The sequence below is a fragment of the Kogia breviceps genome, chromosome 1, assembly GCF_026419965.1.
Source record: "Kogia breviceps isolate mKogBre1 chromosome 1, mKogBre1 haplotype 1, whole genome shotgun sequence".
Lineage (NCBI taxonomy): Eukaryota > Metazoa > Chordata > Mammalia > Artiodactyla > Physeteridae > Kogia > Kogia breviceps.
Window position 1 is genome coordinate 135,994,879 of NC_081310.1, and position 20,107 is coordinate 136,014,985.

The window sequence follows — 20,107 nt, forward strand, 5'->3', positions numbered from 1 at the left end:
CAGGTTCACAAACTGAGTATTTTTAGCCAGAAGTTAAAGTTTAAGCTTTATCCTGCTTCTCTGAAAACAAAAAATTAGCTGCTATTCAAAAGAAATTAACAGCTGCATCTACCTCATTTCAAGGGAAATTGTTTCTTTCCATCTCCCCATAACTTGATACACGTCTGCATGTGTCAGGTGGCAGTGACAGTCCCTTTGTCATCAGCATAGGTGAATGTTTCCTAGGTAACCAAGCCCTCTCCCAGCAGTGCCAGCTCCTTCAATCTGTCTGGGCTGAGTTCACCAGGCAGGGTTGGCACCATCCCCACCCGTGAGGGGATGAAAATTTAGAAAATTCAACCAACCACCCTTGGCTGTTCATGTTTTGATTCATTTGTCAGAGTGTTAGAAGGGCATGTCTGAGGGCACTATGACAAAGGCTGCTCCACATTTACAAGACATCCAATTTCATTCCACCTTGAGGGGAGAAAACGACTGGAGATGAGGGAAGGAGGGGAAAACTGAGAGAAGAGGAAAGAAAGTATATAAACACCTCTGACAGCCAAGCCCTACTCTTCCAACACCCAACATCAGAATACTAACTCCTTTCTTTTCAGGAATAAAAATAATAATAGTTACTATTTATTGAACACCTACTATGTGTCAAGCACTTTACATCAAATATCTCATTTAATCTTCTTCACATTAGTCCTGACAAGTAGGCAGCTTTGTCTTCATTTTCCAGGAGAATACGGTAGCTCAGAGAGGTTAAGTGATGTGTCCACACACCTAGTGAGAAGTCTGACCCGCTGCCTGGAGGAAACTGTTATCATCCCCACAGCCCATTAGGGCAATGATTCACCCAGTCTTTGTAAAAGGCAGCTAATTAACCACAGAACTCCCCAGCTTTGAAATGATATATAAAGTTGCCATGAATGTTACCCCCCAAACAAGTAACATAGTAAATAAAATTTCTAACACTAGAGAAAACTTACACAATCAACTTTATCTATACAAAGTATACAGTCTTACTTCACACTGTTCCTGCCAACAGTCAGTGAGGCAGATATGATTTCGATTATAGACAGGGACACAAAGGTTCAGAAGTTAGCTGCCTGCTCCCAGATCCCAGGGGTGTAAATGGTAGAGTGAGGACCTAACTGACCTGAGTCCCCAATCATTTCACGTAGTGAGTGTGCACACACATCACTCAAACAGGTATACATGTTATCAGGGACTACGTGGATATTTATAATTTATGGAGAAGCCCTCAGTAAATGTTGGCTGTTGCCATTATCATCCCTAATACCTCAGGTAGAAATCAACACTCCTTAACTTAGCATACAAAGTTCATCAGTATTTGGTCCCCACCTACCTCTCCAACACCATCTCCAACACTTCAGCCAGGACCAAGATATTTGCAGTTTATCCTGACCATTTTCTCCCTCATCTCCAAGCTTTTTTTTTTTTTTTTTTTTTTTTTTTTTTTTTTTTTGTGATATGCGGGCCTCTCACTGTTGTGGCCTCTCCCGTTGCGAAGCACAGGCTCCGGACGCGCAGGCTCAGCGGCCATGGCTCACGGGCCCAGCCGCTCCGCGGCATGTGGGATCCTCCCGGACGGGGCACGAACCCGTGTCCCCTGCACCGGCAGGCGGACTCTCAACCACTGCGCCACCAGGGAAGCCCTCTCCACGCTTTTGTTCTTACTGTTCCCTCTGTCTAGAACGCACTCTCGCTTCTCCACCTGGATAACTCCCCTGATCTTCCTAGACTCCTCTTAACTTTGTCAGCTGCTGCTTTCCTGGGGCTCCTGTGGCCGATGCCTGCCTCTGTCAGAGCCCTAGGTGCCCTGTGGTGACTGTGTCACTCTTTTTTCCATTGTCGAGCTCCAGGGTCTTGCTGGCCTCTACCTCTTCACAGAAAGTTCTTAGGAAATGCTGAAAGGGAACGCAGGCAGTCTCAGGTTCTAGGCATAGACCACAGAGGGACAGTTTTTTTTTTTACCAAAGTGATAGAAATTCTCTTCTGTCTTTCTCTATTTCCCTTTACAGCAATCCATGAAAGGCTAAAAAGCAGCTTCTCATAAAACAGTCCATAAAACTGTATGTGGTAATTAAGTGTCACTAGTCCCCTGAGCACCGCATGCAGATAAGCAGTCTGAGGGACTGCCTTCCTTTCATATACATTGGGGCTTTCTTTTTCTTTTCTTTCCCTCCCACCAGGAGAGTTGCACAAAACAAAAATGTTACAATGATTCCATGTTACTCCTATTTATTTTTAGGCTATGACTTTTCACTATGGCAAGGATGTGCAATTCTTGTCATATCTTCAAAATCTTCCCCTACTGCTCTTCTACAAACCTAATGGGGAAATTGTATGTATCAGACACTCGGCCCAACAAAGCTCAAATCCAAAGGATTGAACCGAGATGAATCAAACCACCTGCCTCTAAAGACAGGCCCAAAGAAAAAGAAGGTGGAGGAGGGACCTTGCTTTAAGAATATGAGATACGGGGCTTCCCTGGTGGCGCAGTGGTTGAGAATCCGCCTGCCGGTGCAGGGGACGCAGGTTCGTGCCCTGGTCCGGGAAGATCCCACGTGCCGCGGAGCGGCTGGGCCCGTGAGCCATGGCCGCTGAGCCTGCGCATCCGGAGCCTGGGCTCCGCAACGGGAGAGGCCACAACAGTGAGAGGCCTGCGTACCGCAAAAAATAATAATAAGAATAAGAATATGAGATATGGGAAACCAGGGAATGTAAATGGAATCGCGTAAGCTTAAGGCCAGGCAGTCTGGTGTTGAATGCCAACTCTGCCACTGACCATTAAGTGATCTTGGACAGCTCACCTAGCCAGGACCAGCTACATAATTTGCAGGACCCTGTGCAAAATTAAAATGTGGAGCCCCTTGTTCAAAATTATGAAGAATTTTTAGACAGCAACTGCAGAACATTAAATCAAGTGTGGCCCTTCTGAGCATGGGGTTGTGTGACCATACATGTCACATGCCATGAAGCTGTCCCTTCATCTAGCCTCCATGTATCTCAGTTTCCTCCTCTGTAAAACTGACAAAATAATAGCACCCATCTGCAGAGTCGCTGTGAGCATCAAATTGGAAACTCCCATATAATATAAGAAAAAAAATGCTTATAAGACAACCTGTTACATATCAAAAAATATTAGCTTTTGTCATTGTTACTTTTTTGAAAGTCAAGTTAAAAACAGTATAACTAGGGCATTAATATTCAATTACAAAACAATTCTTTACCAAGGGATTAACCACAAGGTCCTTTAAATAGCAAACTTCTTTATTTAACTATGATTCAGTTTACAAAAGACTGATGCCTGCAATATTTACTTAAAAAAAAAAATCTATTAGGCAAAACAAAGTATCTCTAAAAACAGAAGTGAACCCAAGACAGAAAGATGGGCTTCAGACAAAATGGCTTGAGAGACATTTTTATGTACAGTCTATAGGAAAGATCTCCCCCCTCTGCTCCTACCTACCATTCTGACCTGTCTATAGGACAACATTATGTCTAGGACACGGCTGGGGTGAAGAGCAAGGGTTTTGGAGTCAGAACTGTGTTGGACTCCCTGACCCTAGATCCACTTTGACCTCAAGCACTTAATTTCTCTAAGCCCACATTTCCTCATTAACAATGCAAATTTACAGGGAGATTACAAAACAGAGTCACAGGGGTGTTGAAGCTTTAACTGATAAATATATATATGTGGTGCTTAGCTTGAGGTCTGGAGCTCAGCACTGCTATATAAACAGGTGCCTCAAGGGCAGTAATATGAAACCACACTCTAAGTCAGGTCCAGGAAACAGCAGGCATTTAATGCACAATGGGCCAGAAGTACCTCACTCGTCCAAAATTACAGTTAATATTACAAGCACTACATGTTCATCCATATCAGAAAGAACCTAAACTGTGCATTCCATGATCTAAGGGCTCAAAAGATTACTTCTAAACTTAGGATTCCCCAGGCTAAATGAAAATTTCAACACCCGTAGTAGTAGCTTCATTTGCCAACAATATTTTACATTTATCAGCACTTTCAAATGGATTGACGTATTTGCTTATCCAAACTGTAAAGATTTTACAGATGACACACTCTCATTAAAGCATGGACACACAAACTGGGGCCAGTACAAGACCCCAGCCCAGCTCCTTGACTTCAAGGAACATGTATCTTACATGTGACTGACTGTACCACACCCAGGGAGACAAATTACACTGCCAAGTTTTATCTTACAGCTTTCTAGGAGAAATTCTGGCTGTGTAATCATTAAGGCCACCATATTTAGAACAAGCAATGTCCAAATATGTGAATAATGCTGCAATGAACATAGAGGTACAGGTATCTTTTTGAGTTAGTATTTTCATTTCCTATAGATAAATATCCAGAAATGGATTGCTGGATCACATAGCAGTTCTATTTTTAATTTTTTGAGGAACCACCATACTGTTTTCCACAGTGACTATACCACCAAGAGTGCACAAGGGTTCCTTTTTTTCCACATCCTCACCAACACTTGTGATTTCTTATCTTTTTGATAACAGCCATTCTAACAGGCATAGGTGTGAGATAATCATCTCATTACTGTTTTGATTTGCATTTCCCTGATGATTAGTGATGCTGAGCACCTTTTCATGCACCTGTTGGCCATCTGTATGTGTTCTTTGGAAAAATGTCTATTCAGATCCCATTTTTTAATTGGATTGTTTGTTTTGCTATCAAGTTATATGAGTTCTTTATATATTTTGTATATTAACCAATCAGACATATGATTTGCAAATATTTTCTCCCAGAATATAACCGGTTAGGCAATGACAGATAAAACACCAAGCTCTGCTATAAACCAGCACACTTACATCTTCGGCACATTTTCATTTCCAGCATTCTATTTGAAATTCTGCCTGTGCAGTCATTGTAGCAAAATCATAATTGGGACAAGTAATTTCCAAATACCAACGACAATGACCAAAGTTAATCCAAGGACTCCAAGTACTCTAAAATAAGACAACAGAGTATTCTCTCTGACCCAATATCTCCACCACATTTAATGATCTGTTTAAATCCCATCAGTGTGTCCCCATTTCTAAAGGATAAAGTCCATACTACTTTGTAGGACCTACATGGTCCTTCATGATCTGACTCCAACTATATCATCTCCTCCGGCTCCCAAAACAAACTCAGTGACAGTTATCCGCAACTTTTCACTATTCCCCAAAATGACCTGTTCCTTCATGCCACCCTATCTTTGTACCTACTATTCTTTTTGCCTGAAATTATTTAATTAAATCATTCATTCGTTTGTTGACTATACTATGCTAGAAGCTAGATACACAGTAATAAACAAAATAACCATGATTTCTGCCCTTTTAGTCTTTTGACTGACAGGCAAACAAACAAATAAGCATGTATTCATTTATTAAGGAAGTGTTATGCACACAATAAACAGGGAAGCATAATAGGGAATATCGGGAAGAGTTCTATCTCATTGGTATAAATCAGCAAAGGCCTGTCCAAGGCAGTAAACTTTAACTGGGGACATGAAAGGTAAGAAGAAATAGCCTCAAAAAGAACCTGGGGCAAAGTACGGCAGGCAGGGGAATAGCAGCCCAAAGGCTCTGAAGCAGGAAGGAACTTGGCATGGTCCAGAACTGGATGGAATGAAAATAAGCAGGGGACCAAGATGCAGGAGATGATTTCTCAAAAATAAGCAGGAGCAAGGTCATGAACACTGTGAGCCTTAGAAAGGAGTTTAGATTTTATCCAAAGTGAAATGGAAAGCCAGCAAAAGGTTTAGATAAGGAAACTGACATGACCTGATTCACTCTTTAAAAGAGCATTTTGGCTTCCCCATGGAGTTATTCCCGGGTATGGGTGAAGAAGGGGAGAGCAGTCAAGAGGGAAAACTGCATGGCATTCCCCACCCAGTCAGAATGACTGTCTCATGCTCAATTACAAATTACACCTCCACAAGGAAACTAATTCCACCAGGTCTGACTTGACCTAGTGGGTCTTCTAAATGTATCTGATTCAAAAATCTTCAAAGGCATTCGAAAAATAAACTCAACAAATTTATTTTTTAATTCAGTTTATCTCATCAAAAATCAAGCAATTTTTTTTAAATCTCCACAAGTTCCTTTGAAGTGGGATGATTTGATACTGGAATGGATTTCAATAGTCCTAAGTGATTCTCTGCACTAGGAGGTAGAACACCAAAGCGGGGGTGGGGGGTGGGGGGGGGGGTGTATTTGTGGCCTTGTGCAACATTGTTATAACCACTCTGTGCCTTGGTTTCCTTATCTGAAAAATGGGCATTAAATGAATCAATAAGTGTAAAGTGTTGAGAAAGCGCCTGGCCCTTATTGCATATAGTAAATGCTAGCTAATAACAATAACTGTAAAATAATATGGTCAGACAAATTTTCCACTCACTAGCCCAAGGACCTTGGGCAAAGAACTAAAGTTTTCTGCAAACCTCCGTGTTTCCTCCCAGGTAAAATAGATATGATAATAATAGCATTTTTCTAATAGGATTGTTGACTGTTAAAGGAAATCATGTATATGCCTTAAATACAGTACCTACAGTAAAGTGCTCAAAAAGCTTACTGATATTATTTTATCATTAAGTTATTAAATTATTGTGGGCAAGTTTCAAATAGGTTTGCACATGCATGACTATAGGGATATTTTCTTTGGCCAAACTCCTGGATTCAAATCCTACCCCCTCCTTTAATAGTGGTACAACCTTGGGGAGGTTACATAGCCTAAGTAACGTCTCCAAGCTTCAATTTCCTCATCTATATGGGAATGTATAACAGTACCTATTTTATGAGGTACTTGTCAGGATTAAATGAGCTAATACAAAACTATGAAGCCCCGACACAGTAGCTGTAAGTACTCAGTAAATGTAAGCTATTGTTACAATTACTATTATTCATACAGACCCTAATTTCCCTTCAAAAGGAATTAAAATCTTCAGCTTCTATTTTATCTCCATTCCCTTTACCCCTCCCTCTCACCCATAGTACTTGGCTTCTCTCTAAATGCTTGATAATAAACTTCCCAAAGGTAAGAGGGAAAAAAGGTCAAACACAGACCTACACAAATCTGGAAAAATATATAGTGAATTTCAACTGTTCCAATACAGAAATCTAGAGTGGTATTTGATTTGGACGTCATTTCTTTAAGTAAGATTTTAGTATCAAGGGTCCAGGATGGGTGAGAAAAAAACAAACGCTAATTTACCAACAAGTTAGAAGTCACATGCAGAAATCTTGGCTCAGTTCAAGCAATCAACCAGGCCACTAGGGTTAAACAGCATGGCAGAATTAAATAAACATTAAACCAGCCAAGGAACAAATAATTAAGTGACATAAACCAGGGTAGGAGAGAAAGATTCTCTCACTCCCAACTGAAAGAATGTAAAGAAAAATAAATAAGAAAACAGGCGTGAGGTGTCATTGGTTCCGTTATCTGCTGCTGCTGGGGAATGAATTTTCTCCGAGAACTAAGTGAGAAAGAAAGGAATACATGGTTGAGAAGGTCAGCAATAAAAGAGCTACTAATAGTAAAGTCAGCCTCTAGGCCATGGCAAAGGTGTGTGGGGTGACAACCATGGGCTGTCAGGAATGCCACACCACTGATTTTATACCAGGAGTAGAAAAGACTCACATTTCCCAGAGGAGAATTCTTCCTATTGGAATGGCTTGTATCGCGGGACTCTGCAAAGACAGCTCTACCTGCTTAGCAACAGAGTTCTATAAGGTTTCCCTTGTACAGGGCTGAGACGTTCTTTAGACATAGTCAGCTGAACCTGGTTCTGCTGTCCGTGGGTTCTGCTGTCTTCAGGTTCTGCTGTCCGTGGGTCAAAAATATTCAAAAACACTCAAATTCCAGAAAGTTCCCAAAAGCAAAACTTGAATGTGCCTTGTGTTGGCAACTATTACATTGTATTTACAACTATTTACATAAAATATTTACATTGTATTAATTATTATAAGTAATCTAAAGATGATATAAAGCATATGGAAGGATGTAAATAGTCATATGCAAATACTATGCCATTTTATATAAGGGACTTGAGCATTAGATTTTACCTTTGGGGTGCTGGAACCGATCCCCAGCGGACATGTGGATACCTGGATACCAAGGGACAACTGTACTAGCTAACGATCTCTATAACACCTGTACTGGAGAGGGGCTAGGAGGCCAAAGATGAAAGGGGGGAAATCAGAAAAATGGGCTTCACAATAAACAAAGGCACATAAATGGAGAGCCAGGAGAAAGCAAAAATTTAGAGATTTATTTTCTTTTTTATGCCAATATGAGCCTATAAGAAGAGATTAAATCAGCAGTTTCCAATGCTTTTTGTTACTTATTAAAATCCCAAACTAGGCTATGAATCAACATAAAAAAAAATAGCTATCATCTTTCACCAGGCTTCATTTTCCCCATTCCTAATCCTTAAATAATGACTTTTAAAATATGAGACTAAATCAATAATTAAGATGGTGAACTCTAGCACTAACGCATTAACTTCCATGACCAAAGCCAGTACAATCTGACTACAGAAGCTGTTTCCTGCACCCCCAGGGCTCCTTGTTAGCCAGCAGAGAAACAGGGGGCACAGAGTGAAAAAGGATTTGACATACAATCAGCAGGAAACAAATTCCTGGTTCATAAATCATCATAAACTGATTTTGAAACTGATTTGAAAGAAACAGAGTTTGCAAGAGGGATGCCACCAGTGACGGGTTCATTTCAGATCCAGCCCCTCGCTGCCAGGCACAGAGGCACATGCATTTCAACAGTCAAGGTGGCCTGAGTCCCATAGCATCAGAAAGCTCAGGGTTTAATGAGAACAATGGGGGCAGAAATGAAACGATTGCAATGCTTAAAAAGGTAACTAGAATGCACTTGACTTAAATTTCTAGTTAGTTTTGGTTGGAGAATACATAGGTTTGAAGCCTTCCATAACTCAGCAGCTATTTATTGGGCAGGATGTAGTACGGTAGGGCTACTTGAAGTGTGGTTGGTCCACAGATGGGCATCAACAGCATCACCTGGGGGCTTGTTAGAAATGCAAATTCTTGGACCCCAGCCCAGACCTATGGAATCATAAACTCTGGAGGTGGGGCTTAGCCATCTCTGGTGTAACAAGCCCTTCAGGGGGTCCTGGTGCAGTTCAAGTTGAGCAGCATTGTGGTGAGCTTATCTGTGAGAAGCAACAGACTTAGGGATCAAGCTTTGGAGTCTGATTCCAGTCCCACTATGTGACTTTGGGGAGTTACTTATCCCCTCTAGGCTTCAGTCTCCTCTTCCACATGGAGTGCTTGGCTCCATACCCACTAAATATCCCTGACATTCATGACATGGGGCCCCAGGTATGAGTACCCTCACCGCCCCTGACCCTGGCTCTTACAGTCTACAGTAAGAACTTAACAGTTCAGCATAGGGGTTAACACACTTTACTGTAAAGAGGAAGACAGTAAATATCTAAGCCTTTGCAGGCCATACAGTCTACATGTCAACTTCTCAACTCTGCCATTACAGTATGAAAGCATAGAAATGAATAAACATGGCTGTATTCCAGTAAAACTTTATTTAGGGATATCAATATTGGAATTTCAGATATTTTCACATCATTAAATCTTCTTCTTTTGATTTTTTTCAACCATTTTAGAATGCAAAACCCATTCTTAACTAGCACTATATATATATATATATATAAAACAGACAACAGGTCAGATTTGGTCCAAGGGCTGTTAGTTCGCAGACCTTGGTCTAGTGTTCTTGCATATTGTTAAGCAATATGAACCAGTTTCCTCATCTGACAGATGAAAGTAATAATACCCATCCTGCAATCTTGTGGGATAATAAATATCTGTAAAATATCTGGAAGGCTACCTGCCAGAGAGAAGGCACTCGGCGAAGGGTACTGTCGTTATTACAATGAAATGTTCATCACGTGAAAACATGCTAACGCTGGTTCAGGAAGACCAGGTGGAGCCGGGCAGGAGTACAATGCAGAAGTACAGACAAGCAAGATAGAGCTGCAGGTTTACAAACAGATTTGCTCTAAGCACCATTGGACTTACGTCTATTAGCATATTGCTGACCTTATAGACACAAATAAACAGTCAAAAAATAAGCAAACTGTAGAAAGGAACTCCAATCACTTCTCTTGACTTGAAAGAAGACGTGGTTTATTCTGGATGTCTAAATTGCTGCCATATGTGTACCTCCCTCCTAGAGCAAAGGAACTATTCAAATAAAAGTGTATAAAGTCTGTCTCTGATCTCAAAGCCTCCAGGAGTTCACATGACCACATTGAGACCAAAGCAGCACTCTCTCGGGAGAATTTACAGCTGCTCAACATCTGGGGGGCCAATCAGGCTCAGGATATGGAAAAGCTTAGGACTCCATTTCAGATGAACTCTCAAGCGTTCATCAAAGGATCAAATGTGTATCCCTGGGTCTGGCACTCATTACTTGCTCTTCATCTGCTTTTTCTTTGGGTGCCAACAGTCTGACGAACAGAGGTGTCCTCCTCTTCTGATCCCTACCCCGTAGGCAATCCTTTCCCCCAGGTCCCCTTACACTGTTCTCATTGCCTCTAAGTTTAGCAGTCTCTTCTGGTGCTAAGGATGACTACCTACATGAACACGATGTCCTATACAGTAGCCACTATCCACGTTTGGCTGTCAAGCCCTTAAAACATGGCTGGTGTGACTGAGGAACCACATTTTTAATTTCATTTTATTTTCTTTAATTTACATTTAAAACCTGATACTCGATACAACTCTTGGAAAACTTTTAAGCATCTCTGGAGCAACTGAGACATGTGAATCTACTTTTCTCAATTGTACATTTTATAAAATCTAAATAGAGATCAAGTATTTGTGATGAAAATTTAGCATCCAAATTGAAATATGCTGTAACGGCAAAATATATACAGAATTTTGAAGACTCATGAAAAAAGAATATAAATAGCTCATTCGTAAGTTGATATTGATTACATATTGACACGAAAATGTTTTGGATATATCGTGCTAAATAAAATATATTATTAAGTAAATTCTGCCTACTTCTTTTTGCTTTTTTATTTCTTTTTTGCTTTCTTTTTAATGTGGCTCTTAGAAATGTAAAATTACCTAAGTGGCCCACATTATATTTCTGCTGGACTGCACTGTTACAGAGCATTAAATAAAGGTATTATTGTCATTACTCAAACTCATCACAAAGCTGGAATCAGACTCAGAGTCTGTGTAGCTCTGACCTCTGCAAGCCACAGTCCTCTTCCTGCCCACACCGTAGAGAACAGCTCTTCTTTCCTGGTTACCATTTTCCCTGATTGGTAAGGCAAGCCCTTCACAGAGAGAGACTTTCACATCTCTTTCTTTAGTCAGGCACACAGTTGGGGCCAAGAATAACAAACAACAATACCAGGAATCGTAGCCCTGCTCTCCACAGGTGGGTATTCCACTTGTCCCAAGGAGGAGAATTGTCCCAGGACAGTCGCTTGCTCATTCCAGTCCTTAAAATCTAAGATGAGCTCCACATGCACATTTTAATCGCACATTATGACTCATTCCCATGCAGGACATACACGTTTTACTTCCAATTCCCTTGTGATCATGATCTTCTCAAAGCAAGATGCAAACAGAGTTTTCATAACTGACCAAAGTTTTTATTTTGTGTCTGGTAAATGCACAGCTAATAAATTCCCTAGGAAACACAACAGCCTTTGAAATTAGAGAGAAATCCCTTCCAGAAAAGGCTTTTACACGCAAGAGTTTTCAAACCTCAATAAATACTAAGATATGATTGAATGAATGTGGGCACACATTTCTATTTATATTTACTATGTATATGTAGAGACACACATTTTTTTTACACAAACACTAGAATGACTTAAGTACAGGACCTCTCTTTTCCTGGCCCCTGAGCATCTCTTTAGGAGTTAACTTTCCCCCAGTCTCCCATGTACCAGAAGTTGTGAGTCTCCACCCCTCCACATCACACAGGAAATGAGAGACAGGCCTGGAGATATGGGGTGTGGGCAAAAGGCTCTCTGAAAATGTTACCTACCCCAAGGCTGCTGTTTATTGAAGTCCCTGGATGCCCTAGGCCAAGATCTTTGATTTAGTGGCTTTAAATCAAGTTAAAATCAGAAGCAGGGCCTACTCTTAATTCTTGAGTTGAGGAAGAAAGAAAACAACAGTGAAAGCACAGATACTCTCTTCACCACCTTTGAGCCATTTTCTTCACCTTCCTGCTGACACAGGTTGACAAAGCTGCTAACAAGGAAAGGAATTAACCAATTTGGAGTTTAGCTCCTCTCTCTTTCCAGGCTCTGGTGGAAGTGCTAATTGGTAGTAAAACGCATAAAAGGTATACATCAGAGTGGCCAGGGACCAACAGGATCTGGATAATCCATAAATTGAACAATGACCCTTTTAATAACCAGGATCTTAACTGCAGCTTTCTGTAATGGGATCCTGTTAACACTTGTAAATCTACTCTGTTCAATTAGAAAAATGCCTTTCCACTTTTCCCGGAATCCAGGAAATAGAGAACTCATCCAATTCCCAACCCTCAGGCATAAGCATGTGTTAAATTCTCACAAACAGCTGAATATGTTCCTCCTGGGGAGGAGATATCATAACTTTCCCCAGTCATCTGCTGGAAAGCTTAATGCGTTCCCTCTGCTTGCCTCAAATCTAAACTTTTTTTCTCCCACCAGTCCCCAAGATAGGTTTCCTTGATTCAAGCTGTTATCTAATTATTAATGATACCAATAATAGTTTTGCCACATGTGTACAGCGCATTCTGCTTTACAAAGTGCGTTCACCAACTTTATCTCTTTTGGATTCCAACACCGCCTCAGGGGGGATGCTGGCTGGGAAGCCTGAAGCTTATATAATCTGTGGGTCTCTCTGAGAAAATGAATATAAATTATAAATACAAACATGCCAGAACCTCTTCCCAGAGCCTTGAAGGGGCCCTGAAGCTTAGCCTAAGGGTAAATCTAACTCTATCACTCCTCTCCTTCACTCCCACCTTCAAAGGGACATGAAGGTTTCTCAGGAAAGGGGGCTGTGGTCATGTGACTTGCCCAGGATCAAAAGGCTGTTAGTGTCAGAGGCAGACTTAGAACCTTCTTATTTCCCCAGTCTCTGTGGCCCCTCTATATCCTCTAGTTCCTCTGTCACAAAGGAAATTCTGAAGAAGGAACAAATAAAAATAACACAGCTAAAAGAGAGCTCCATCAGGAGATTGTTAGGAAGCTGTCTAGACTCAAAAGATGGTGAAACAAACTCAAAGCCCCTATAAACATTCACTGAATTGGCACTGAAGGTAAAATACACACTACAACACTACCCAGAGCCTAAGTCAACCCCACCTTCACCACTTACTAACCACAGGACCTGGGGCAAGTTAGTTAGCTTCTCGGAACCTCAGTTATCTTCATTTGTAATAAAAGTTTACATGAGATGATACATGTAAAGCACTCAACCCAGGACCCAGCCTGAACACACAAGGTGTTCAATAAAGAACAACTGTTATTGCTGCTGTTGTTCTCAATTCATCCAAAAAGCAAAGCTTTTACACAAGCAACTCATTCCCCAAAGTGTGCTAGTGGAATTTGCAAAAGCATTTGCTCAGTCACAATAAGCCTAAAAATTAGGCAGGGCAGCTACTGAGCATGCAGTATTCTTTGGGCAGCAGAAAGAAATGTCATAGCAGATTTTTAAACAAAGTGCCTTGTCTATTCTACTTGCTGGGGTTATCGTAGAGTTTCAGGTTTGCAATCTGTGTACCTGTGAAGTTTTTGTGTCTTTCCAGTCTCAGTGAAGCCATATTATTTTCCAATCCTTTGAAACCTCATAGTTTGAGAACCACAAACTGTGGTGTGGATGCTGAGGTTTGTTGTTTGTTTTTTGCTTTTGCTCTTTTTGTTTCTATTAACCCAGGGAACCAAAATGATCATGACAAAAGATAAGTCACTCCTATACTTTTCTTCTTTCTTCTTTCCAGTCCAGGTCTCTCTTCTCCCTCCCTCTAGATTTCAAATTGGCTCCAGATTTTATGAGAAGCCCTAACAGATCTAAAAGAAACAAACTGAGAAGGAACTTAAGGAGAAAACTAATTAATAAACTCTAATCTGCTTGCTTATGCTAGAGTGAAAAATCCACACATGTCTAAGAAGAATTAGGCTGCTCCTAGAGGAGACCAGGTTAGGCTGCTGTCTATAAGTAGCATCTCAAAAAAAAATTAAATCACTTATACATTCAACATTTAGGAAACACTTTACTGTGAGTCAGCTAGTTGCTATGGATATCAAGTTGAATAAGACAAGGCCTTTTCTGCGCCCAAGATTCAATTAGGTAACTACCAACTCCGCCACTACTCATATACTCACTAGGTATACCTTTCTTCTCATTGAGTCTGTAATCTTACTTAGGGCAAGAACAGTATTCATTTACATATGCTTAGTAAACACTAGCTGATCAACCTACTAAAGGCCCCTGTGCTATATGAGTTCATAGTAAAACAAAAGAGTTGAGCTAATTTATAGTACAGGGTAATACTTGCTGCTACAGACACAAGAACCAAACCATGGAGCCACAGAGGAAGCCTGAGGCAAGGGAAGACTTGACCACAGATGTGATGCTGAAATAGGAGTTGAAAGTAAGTTGAACTCTCAGTGGAGGAAAAGTGATAGCAGAGGGAATTTCCTGCAGAGAAAACAGCATGTACAATTACAACGAATAGTTAATAATTATCAAGGACTTATTATGTGTCAGGTTCTGTTCTGTAGAAATGAGCTCATTTATTCCTCATAACCTTAAGAAGTAGGCACTATTTTTGCTCCCATTTCACAGATGAGGAAACTGAGGCTTACAGATTTCACTGCTGGAACAGGTTGGTCTGACATCAAAGACCAGGCTCTCAATCCCTGTGCTATACTACAAAGGCACAGAGCCACGAAAGGAGGTCCTATATCTGCAGACTTGGAATTCATTTAGATAAGTGTCTAGATCATGAGGAAGGGAGTCGTAGGTGGTAAGGCCAGATATGTGGGCAGGGGCCAGATTCTGAAGGAACTTGAATGCCAAACTAAATAGCTGGGTTTACCCTGCAGGGCCTGGGGAGCCAAGACAAGCATTTAAGCCTACAAATGGCTTGATCAGCACTGCACTTCTGCACAATAATCTGAGAGTGATGTGGAAGATGGGCGAGATTATGAGGCGCCTGAAGGAAAGGAGGTTATTTCAAAAGACAGACCAAATACTAGGCTCTGGACAAGGCAGAGGTGATAGGGATAGAGAATAATGGGCAGATTTGAGAGCTTTCCTGAGATAGAATTGATGCAGTATGGTGAAGGATTAGATCTGGGGCAGTGGGGGAAAAGTAAATGAGAAGACACCAAGCCCATAACTTGATATCAACATTCATCAAATTTCCCATCAATCAAGACCAATGTAGGGACTTCCCTGGTGGTCCAGTGGTTAACACTCCATGCTTCCACTGCAGGGTCACGGGGTTGATCCCTGGTCCAGGAACTAAGGTCCCTCATGCCTTGTGGCACAGCCAAAAAAGAAAAAAAAAAAAAAGGATCAATGTCATACGAGGACAGGTGACTGGTAGAGAAGATAACAGTAGCTAAGTCATGCACCTACTGTGTTATTGTCTAACTGCTTCAAGTTCCTAAGTATCATCAACCTGGCAAAACCATAATCTTCTCCAAGGCAGAAATAAGTGTCTGTGTCCACATGTTCACTCAGTTTCCATTTCAGTACTGAATCCAAAAAAAAGCTTAATACAACTCACTAAATATGTGTTAAATATCAAAGGTATACATGATACTGTTCTCAAAAAAAGTACCTGCTGACCAAAGATAGAAATCATAAAAGAAAATACAAACAGCTTTTATTATATAAAATACTAAATCTGTAATTTATAAGAGAAGAAAAATAAATGACTTCTATAAATTTAAGCTTTATTTCACTAATAACCAAATAAATACAAATTAAATATCTTTCTTGTCTACCAAATTTCGAAGACTTTTAAAACACCCCATGGAAAGAGACTGTCCTTTGACTTGATTATTCACAATGGCACAGCTCCCCAGGAGAGCTGCCTAACAAGGAGCATGGCAAGAAATGAACCTACTAAGACTTGAGGTTGTTTTTTCTTCAGTAAACTAGCCTATCCTAACGAATGTGCAGATATTCCCATTTAACCCCTAGAATAACCCATTGAGGAATGCATGATCATCTCCATTTTAGAAAATGAGGCAGTGAAATCGAGAAACTTGCTTATGGTTACACAATTAGTAAGTGGTGGAGTCATAATTTAAATCCACATATTTCTGGCTTCAAAGCCCATGCAACATGGAGTAAGTATGTATTCCACAATTAAAAGACTACTGAGGTAATCATTATTCTGTTATGAGAACCAGCTCTACACATGGGCAGAATGGGCCCTTACCATGCACAATACCTTGAGGGGATATTCTGTATGCCCCCAAAGACCACCATTTGCTGCCATGGTATAGGCTCCTCTTCTTAGCTAGTCAAAGATTCCTATTTAGGGTCACTATTGTTTAGGCAATAATGATACTTTAATCAACCTCTTTGTATCTCGGGATAATAAGATCTACCTCAAAAATCTGCTGAGAAGGGCTTCCCTGGTGGCGCAGTGGTTGAGAGTCCGCCTGCCGATGCAGGGGACACGGTTTCGTGCCCCGGTCCGGGAAGATCCCACATGCCGCGGAGCGGCTGGGCCCGTGAGCCATGGCCGCTGAGCCTGCGCGTCCGGAGCCTGTGCTCCGCAACGGGAGAGGCCACAACAGTGAGAGGCCCGCGTACCGCAAAAAAATAAATAAAAATCTGCTGAGAAGAGTAGATTTTGCCCACAGAATAAAGTTGACCCTGACTTAAAAGTTATCCTTCTAAAACACAAGCTTCATCACACAGTAAATCATATTCAGTCTTCAAAACACAGCTCCAAAATCATAAGTAGGAACCCTATCCTGATTATCCAATTAGAGGGGTTCATTGCCTTCTCCCTCCATGCTTCTGTTATGCCTTCCACAGACCTATTATTCTTCACATTGTAACACATTCATTTACTTTTCTATCCCCCTTAGTATACTGTAAGCCAGTGGAGAATGGAGTCAATGGCTTATGCATCTTGTGATACCAACACCAATACAGCAGAAAATATTTCATTAAAAACAACAACAAAAGTATATCATTTTACCCTCACAAAACCCTATCAGCCATTCTACAACTTGGGCAAATTGAGGTTGAAAGTCGCAGTGACTGTCTAAAATCATACACAGAAGACCAAGCTTGAACTGAATCCAGGTCTCTGTACTCTCCACTCCACCATGCGTGGCCTTTCAAAGACAAGGGGAAAAGGCCCACCAGAGGCCATCAAGACCATCATTGCACAAAGGTACTTTGTTTCTCAAAGGTGGTAAGGACTCTGAATGGTATTAGGGCATCTATGAAAGTCATCACCTGGGAAAGTACAGGGAACAGAGTTAAAATATAAAGAAGTTTGGCAGATCTGTGTCTAAATCCAGGTTCACTCTGTCCTTAACCCTGTTCCCTTGGGCAAATCTCTTAAACTCGGGAACCTCAGCTTCCTCATCTGTAAAATGCGGTTTTAAACAATGATACTCACCTTACAGGGTTTGATGTAAGACCATGAGTTATATTATATGAAACGGGCTGAGGATATAGTAAAGATTAATTAAATTGTAGTTATTATTATATGTGAGGAAAAAATAGCACCTATTGAATGCCTGTGCCACAAAGTATTTTTCATATCTTATGTTATTTAATCCCCACAGCAACCCTGTGGAGTATTACAACCCTGAGGTGCTATTACTTTAATTTTATATTAAGGAAACTGAGACTCAGAGACATTTAAGTAGCTTATCCAAGGTCACACAGGTAGCACTTGGCAGAGCCTGCATTCAGACCAAGGTCTTTCTGAGTCCAAAGCCTTTGCTCTTTGCAGTTTACCTATCTGCACCCCAGATTAGTTTCAGCAGAGAAAAAATAAAGGAGGAATCAGATATGCCCCAAATGTCTGAGGTCAGTGTGAGGGGCTGGAAAGGGAAGGAATGGTTGGATCAGATTCATTTGTAGCTTGGGATGCATATTAAAACTGTTTGGAACATGTGCAAGATGAGGCAGGGGAGAAATCAAAAGGGAAGAAGACAGCCAACAATAAATGTCACGCTCCTCAACTTCTCTTTCAGTTAGTAACACAATAAATAGTAGAGATGACTCATCTTCATATTTCAGTCCTTGGGCTAGGAGTCTCCAAGGTAAAAATCCTATATTGTAATACCAAGGTACCATTTCCTCTTGATCTTGCTACCATTATGTCCCAGAAAATGTTCTGCAACCAAACAAAGGAAGTTCAGAAAAATCACAGGAAATACCTCATCTCTTTTACTCTAAGAAGTGGAAACAAACTCTACTAGGTTAGTCTCTTACTTGCATCATTAACACCAAGGCATGTTGGAAGAGGATTCAGGCAACCAATACAGCAGTAGATGGCTTCAAATCATCCTACAGAAAAGTAAATGTTCTTTCACAATAGCACAACCAAGAAACTTGATTTCTGGTGTTTTCCTCTGTCACACACAGCTCTCCCAAACTCGGAACAAATAGGCCTTTGCGTTCCCAGTCAAGGTCCAGGAAACTTTCATGCTGTGAATGTTTTTGATTCATGCAGTCAGGTTAGGCACGAGTAGAAACAGTAGTCAGAAAAACAAACAAACAAACAAACAAACAAACTCACTATGGAATAAAAAGTTCTCAAGTGAGGAACTCGTACCAAGTTCTCCCATCTGATGCCACAAGTCTGTGAACCCAGAAAGATGCTCAGTCCAGGCTAAGAACACAATTGGAGAAAGAAAACTCAACAAAGAAGGGGTGGCTGAACAGACTCTGATAGGGAGTGAAATAATTTTGTCTGTTTATGAGCAAAAGGAAGGTTTGTCTGTTTAAATTTATAAGCAAAAGGAAGGCTTGAAATTCTCTACTAATAAATACACCCTCTTGTGAACTTTTCCGAAGTAGAACTAACAGCATATAGAGTTAGCAGATCTCACAGAAAACTCATTCCTAAGGGACTACCTGTAAACTCTGAAGTTTCTACCTTCATACGATCAAATGTTCGGTAGAACTCCCTCTGCACACTCACCCCCATTCAAAGCGCTATACCCCTCAGCACCAATAACCCATGTCCAGCCTTTCCTTCTCTCTGCGTGGCCCCAGAAAGGCCTCAGGCAACAGAGCCGCGGGACTCGCGGGCGCACCCCTCCCCTCCCTACCATCCCCATTATTCGGCACACAGCCCTGCTCTCCCTGGAGCCAACAGTCTGCAGCTCCTTCAATGCAGGCGCGAGAAGCAGGAATGGTCGGAAGAGAAGCCGTGCCAGCTGCATGTTTCAGAATCTCCCTCCCTATGCATTTGCCAAACGAACAAAAAGAAAATCAACGCCAGGAAAAGACAACTGAGATGAGGATGCCGTGGGACCGCGGCTGGCTCCACGCCTCTCAGCAGCAAGAGGCTGCCCAACCACGCGTCCAAGCAATAGATGCGAGTCGTTACCTTCAGGATGCAGGCCATGGCGCTCCGCCGGCCCTCCTGCCACCGAGCAGCGGGGCGCCTGGGTCAGGGACAGTCCAGGCGACAGGCTGGAGGCTGGTACCGCTGCAGGACCGCTCCAGCCCACATTCCCGCAGATCCAAATAAGGGGACCGCGGTGAGAGCTGCGCGGGCACAGGCCCCGCCCCCCGAGTCGTGGGCCCGCCCCCGGGCCCGTCCACTGGCTGGCGACCCGCGGGGACCCGCCCCCCAGGTCACGCGCCGTCCCGGGCGCCGGCGGCTGCCCCTCGGTGCTTGCTACTTTTTCTTTTCTCTTTTTTTTTCTATAAACGTTCTGTCGTTCATTGTATATAAAGTCGCTCAACAGCAGGCAGGGATCTGGGTCCCGCTGGGGAGAGAAAGTGGCCTTTTCTTCTCCTCGATTCGGTCTCCCCTAACAGATCAGCGAACTCCTAGCAGACACTT

At 41.7% G+C, this 20,107-nt stretch overlaps 1 protein-coding gene across 7 annotated transcripts in view; it reads right to left on the reverse strand.

Moving 5' to 3' along the window:
* Nucleotides 1-19,844, reverse strand: part of ST6GALNAC3 (ST6 N-acetylgalactosaminide alpha-2,6-sialyltransferase 3) — a 701,711-nt gene extending 681,867 nt beyond the window's left edge. For 5 of the 7 annotated variants that reach the window (XR_010834988.1, XM_067005641.1, XM_067005616.1 and 2 more), the window contains exon 1: nt 19,646-19,831. Coding sequence is in view for 6 of the 7 variants with exons in the window: in XM_067005641.1 (XP_066861742.1) it covers nt 19,646-19,663 (18 nt within the window). In the remaining variant the exon portion in view is untranslated. Of the gene's footprint in view, nt 1-19,645 lie in introns of all 7 variants that reach the window. The other 2 variants (XM_059062800.2, XM_067005630.1) reach the window with 2 other exon arrangements.
* Between the last annotated feature and the right edge of the window lie 263 nt (nt 19,845-20,107).